The sequence below is a fragment of the Metopolophium dirhodum genome, chromosome 1 (genome assembly GCF_019925205.1).
Source record: "Metopolophium dirhodum isolate CAU chromosome 1, ASM1992520v1, whole genome shotgun sequence".
Classification (NCBI taxonomy): domain Eukaryota; kingdom Metazoa; phylum Arthropoda; class Insecta; order Hemiptera; family Aphididae; genus Metopolophium; species Metopolophium dirhodum.
In genome coordinates, this window is record NC_083560.1 from 66757595 (window position 1) to 66763254 (window position 5660).

At 32.5% G+C, this 5660-nt stretch overlaps 1 protein-coding gene across 1 annotated transcript; it reads right to left on the minus strand.

Annotated features, from left to right (window-relative positions):
* Positions 1–758: 758 nt before the first annotated feature.
* On the minus strand, positions 759–2971 carry LOC132940846 (uncharacterized). The gene is made up of 3 exons (XM_061008638.1): positions 2802–2971; positions 925–1607; positions 759–781 (listed from the first exon to the last, which is right to left on the minus strand). Exons 1-3 carry the CDS (start codon positions 2969–2971, stop codon positions 759–761), a joined length of 876 nt encoding a protein of 291 aa, XP_060864621.1.
* Between the last annotated feature and the right edge of the window lie 2689 nt (positions 2972–5660).

Consider the following 5660-nt stretch of genomic DNA (forward strand, 5'->3'; position numbering starts at 1 on the left):
GTGGTCGCAGGGGCGGCTCCAGTGGGAGGGCTAGAGGCCGCTCCCCCTCCCAAATTTATATTTTTAAACAATTTTATACTGTTAAAAACAAAATAACAAAATAATATCATCGACATTTTCTGAAAATTATAACTTGCGCCCCCCCCCCTTCTTAACCATGTTTCTGGAGCCGCCCCTGTGTGGTCGTCCATGTCTATACACATGTTATGTAATACACATGTTGAAATTATAAACTTTGTGATCTTATCAACTGAATGAATATCCAAGTACAACAGTTGCCGGTAGCCCGAACGTGTTAGGGTTCGTTCACATGAGAGGCGTTAAACGCGCGTCGACATTGTTACCGCTGTTCACATGTTTACTGAATTTACGCGCTAAGCGCGCGCTTATACCGTAGTATAGTCCTGTATTCTGTCGAAGATGGATGTTGCAGATGCGATTTGTTTATGGATACTGTATCGAAGAAGACAGTGTCGTAGACAAAAAGCACGAAAATATTAGGTTCATCCTATTTTACAAAATAGACTTACCTCTAGTTTGTACATTACGCTTTATCCGATTCTTAGGAATTATGAACCTAAATTTTTCAACTACTTCAGGATGTCAATTCAGTCTTTTGATGACTTGTTGGAACTAATAAAGGGAAAACTTACTGCTGATGAAAGTGCAATTAGGTATTGCATTTCACCTGAAGAAAAACTTATAATAACTCTGAGGTATGTACTTTAATTTTTATTTTACAAACATTACAAATTACTTTAACTTGAAATATACTTTGAAACTAAAACATTTTTAAAAATGAAAACTTATTTATTAATGATTCTTACTTAATTAGTATTAAAAATTGTATTTAATACTTTATACTACAAACTTGTTAATAATTTTCTTCAAATAATTTCATAATTGATTCTTGAGAAACTTCACTGACATTTGATGGTGTTGGAGAAGGTGAAGATAATGAAGTCAATTGATGTTGATAATTGTTTTTCTCGATAGTAGTATAATCTTGATGATGTCTGCGTGCGGGTGTGTCATATGATGTAGTAGTATCATAGTTTGGGTATACAATGTTACTTAGCATGTACTGGTGATTAAACATTGGAGAGTGATATCTACTAGGTGGTGATATTATTTGATTTTGTAGTATTAAATTATATATATCAATTTTGAGTTTCAGACGTTTAGTTTCTGGTACTTTTTTGATATTTTTCAATAAGGACAAACAAAATAGTTTGTCTTCATCATCTTCGTGTTTTTCTGGAACTTGCTTTTGAGCTATACTTCTTTCTAATAAATTAGCAAAATGCTCGTCAGCTGGGCTAAGTTTTAATTTTTTTGTGCTTCTATATTGGATGTTATTAGGAGATTTGAAAGCCTCATTTTCATCATTTGTATCGGCAGATCTTTTTGAATTTTCGTCGTTTGCGCAGAAACTACTTTCAGTAATATTTTTTTCAATCGACTTTTGCAAAAATCTTAATCTCTCAAAATGTATATATGTAGATTTTTTAGATGCTCCCGATCCTGATTTAACAGTTTTACATTTCTTTGATTCCCTTACATAGTTATCACGAAGATTTTTCCATTTTTTTTGTAATGTTGCCCCTGTAATGGATAAAAATATCATAAATTTAAAAAATAATTTTATGGATTTTACAGATACTTAGCAAGTGAGTGTTCTATTAGTGAGTTACATTATGAATATAAGATTGGAAAGTCTACTGCGTCTGGTATTATTCGTCGAGTTTGTGAAGTGATTTGGAGAAAATTGAAAAATATGGTCATGCCGGAACCCGTTAAGGATAAGTGGATAGAAATTTCTAAAAGATTTGAAATAAATGCAAAATTTTCAAACTGCATTGGAGCACTAGACGGGAAACACATACGTATACAACCACAAAATTCTGGTTCGCTTTATTATAATTATAAACATTTTTTTTCGCTTGTTTTATTGGCATTATGCGATGCTAACTATTGTTTTACTTGGGTGGACATTGGTGCTTATAGTAAGAATAGTGACTCAGGAATTTTCAAAGAATCCACTTTATATTCAAAACTAACTGAAAACACGTTGAATATTCCTGATCCAAGTCCTATTAACAACTCAGAGGAAACCATATTGCCATACGTCATAGTAGCTGATGAAGCTTTCGGTATGTCGGAGAACTTAATGAGACCATACGGTGGAAAGTTATTATCGTACGAAAAAAAAATTTTTAACTTTCGCTTAACTTTAGCACGAAGATACATTGAGTGTACTTTTGGTATTATTAGTAATAAATGGCGTATATTACATCGTCCACTAGACGTGGACATCGATTTTGCAGAATATATTGTGAAAGCAATTTGCGTACTCCACAATTATGTAAGAACACGAGATGGCTGCAGTTATGAAGATACATTTTTTACAGCACCCCTGTCAAGTTTAACTGGAGCTACAACTGGACGCGCTATACGAGTAGCAGATAATGTTCGAGCCAAATTTATGGATTATTTTACTAATGAAGGAAGTGTCGAATGGCAAAACCGTATGATATAAATTTATACATAGGTACAAAATATTTTAATAGTTATATTAATTTTTAGTAGTAAATAGATGTACAACAATGTATATTAAACTTAATTTTGAAAACAAACAATATGTATTTTTTTTTTAAATAATATAGTTTTAAATAATTAATTTATGTATAGAATTTTTTTTCAAAAAACAATATGAAACAAAATAAATTATGTCTATATTATATATTTAATTGAATTTAAATTATAAAATACAAAATAGTTAATAATACTTAACATGGAATTTTTTTCTTACTTCGGTGTCACTTTGGTCACTAAAAATGAGAACAATTTCTTCCCAAGGCATTCTTTTGCTGATTTCATTTGAATATTCACTACTTGTCATATCCCACATTGGTGGTCTTTTTTCAATTTTGTCGATGAATAAATCAGTATCAAATTCTTCACTATCCATTTTTGATTTTGGAGAAAACTTTTTCGAAAAAACAACTGAAAATATCGAAAACAAGAACCTATCGCTTCAAAACGCGCGTTGCAACTGAACACGTCAATGCAAAACTGTACAATGTTCAAATGCGCGTCAACTTGCGCAGACGCGCGTTGACAGGTTTTTTGCGTTGTCGCTGCGTTGAACGCGCGTTACCATGTGTACAGTTAATAGCAATTAATAGTAATTGTAAACGCGCGTTAGCCAAATGCGCGTTTAACGCCTCTCATGTGAACTAGCCCTTAGGGTGTTAGCTACCTTAAAAATGATATCACAACTTTTAGAGCCGTTTTTTTACACAGAGAATGGCGAAGTGTTTTTGTTGGGATATCACTAATTTTTATTTGATACCCAAGGTGGATTTAGTTATTTCCACCTTGTTGATACCTTATTATTTCGGGAACATATTGGTTTTACAATGTTTTTTTTTTTTTTTTTGGTTTATTGGTTTTCATAGGTATCAGATAGTGTATCGCCGGGCCGCTGGGAATATTATGAGGACCGTCACCCGGAAGTCCTAGGGTGGACGAACAACGCATAACAACAACAACAACAATAAAAAGCTTTTAGTGTCCGACCGTAAGGGTAACCTTACAACTTCATTATTTTACTGCAAATTTGCTAGGCTTTCTTAAGAAATTTATTTCGTAAATCATTTTGGTCCAGCAATTTATTATGTAGTTTGCCTATGTTTGTATTTTAAGACGCTATTTTCTTTTTGAAGTAAATACTTCTTATGTGACTCCGGACCCGTTTAACTCTTCTTATATTCCCCACTTCTCTTTACTCGTCGTCATATCGTATTTGTTCTCTGAAATGGACATTATATTCTTATAAAATGTACGAAAAATGATTTCAAACCAAAAAAAAATGTTCTAAAACCACAAAAAAATGCTCTAAATAGTTTTAAAAAAATGTTGAATAAAAATTTAATTTTTCAATTAGTCAATGTATGAAAAAATTGTTTCACTTTGGAAGCAATGTTTTAGAAAATTCATAAATTCACAGCTTAGTTATAAATAATAATTTCTGGTAATGCATTGATGCCGAAGGGGTTAGATACTAAAATTGAGATCAGCTGAACCGAAATCTAAAATTGTAAACACCCTAATATAAACAATTATTTGAACTCGTGCATTATGATACGAAAATAAAAAATATTTATAATTGATATTTATACCAAATTAACTATAAATATATAATAATAACAAATTATTTGAGCAGCGGCCTATCGGAAAAATTCCCGATATCCCGCCATCCTAGTCCACCCCTGTAAGACCTTGCAAGCAGGCACGTAACCAAGGTTTTATTTTTTTTGAGGGGGGAAGAGGGTCGAATTACAGTTAAGTACAATTTTCATGCATTATTTTTGGCATTTTGGAATGCCAACTGAATGTTTATATTAGCATTTTCTATACACGATAACATTTTGAAAATAATTTAAACAATATTATAAATACATAGGCACAATTTTTTTTTATGAGAGTTTAAATTTAAAATTTAATAATTATTTTATAATTAAAAATTTATAAAATGTTCAACTTTTGTAGCTAAGTATTGAAAATTTAAAACAAGATTCCACGTAAATAGGTAAATATATAAATTACTTTATTCTCAATAATATCATCAAATATACTTAGTTATATCATAGGCTGACTGACCATTTTCGCTCAGAATCGTTTTTCTTATACAATGATATTATATCATTGAATTCAAATTTAACACTATCCATTACAGTTACCCACTTGTAACCTACTTTACAGCAGAGTGACATCCACTTACTCACTTTTTTTTTATTTAGAAGTTAAATATTCATTTAAGTATTCACTTTGGCGGTGTGTACTATACCGACACACACAGGTAACCACAGGTGACAGGTTTTCATTTTAAGGCACTCTTTTCTTTATACTTAGCGCGACCCTGCGGTTAACTATTACCTAAATTGTATTGATTATTTTTTTCTTTCATTTTGAATTTTTGAATAATAATTTATATACTTCATTAGATTTCCTTATCAGATTAAAATTCCAATGACAAATGACCATGAACAATATTATATTGTACAGTTAAATATATTGTATTGTGTGTATTGTTAGATCACAATATATAATACACATGTCCTTGGCACCCCCCATTGCGAATTGCGAGTCTGAACCCTGGGCGACTGTTTGTGCTTCGTACTTGCTCGTTAGTGCTTTTTATCCCGTCGTTAGTGCTTTATCCGTTCCAAAGTTATTCGCATTTCGTACAGGGGGGTGCCGGGGACATGCCTGCACCCCCCATTTCAAATTTCTGGTCCAGAGAAATTTTATTCATTTGTGCTTCGTTAGTGCACCTTAGTGCTTCGTATACCGTCGTTAGTGCTCCATCCGCGGTGCTGAGGCGTGCTAATTTAGATTTCGAATTTTGGGTCCAAAAATGTTTTATTTGTTTAGGCTTCGTTAGTACTTCACTGTGCTATTCGGCCGGTCGTTAGAGCTCTACTCCTTCAAAAGTTATTGACATATCGTACGGGGGGGTGCTAGTGACGTACTAATTCGAGTCCAGCCCCCAAAGTTTTGTCTGAAACTCTTCAACGCATTGAGGTGAAAATGATCCTTGGATTGCAGTTAAATCTCGTAGTTTTTGGATTAAATTACTTAAATCTGAGTTTTAT

Bases quoted from the DNA above. Each gene is read 5' to 3' on its own strand.
- LOC132940846 (XM_061008638.1), bottom strand. From the start codon at position 2,971: ATGGATAGTGAAGAATTTGATACTGATTTATTCATCGACAAAATTGAA. The intron at 1,608-2,801 runs ATTCCATGTTAA...TTTATCCATTAC, and splicing joins GACACCGAAGTAAGAAAAAA to AGGGGCAACATTACAAAAAA. The intron at 782-924 runs GTGAAGTTTCTC...AAAATGTTTTAG, and splicing joins TCCAACACCATCAAATGTCA to TTTCAAAGTATATTTCAAGT.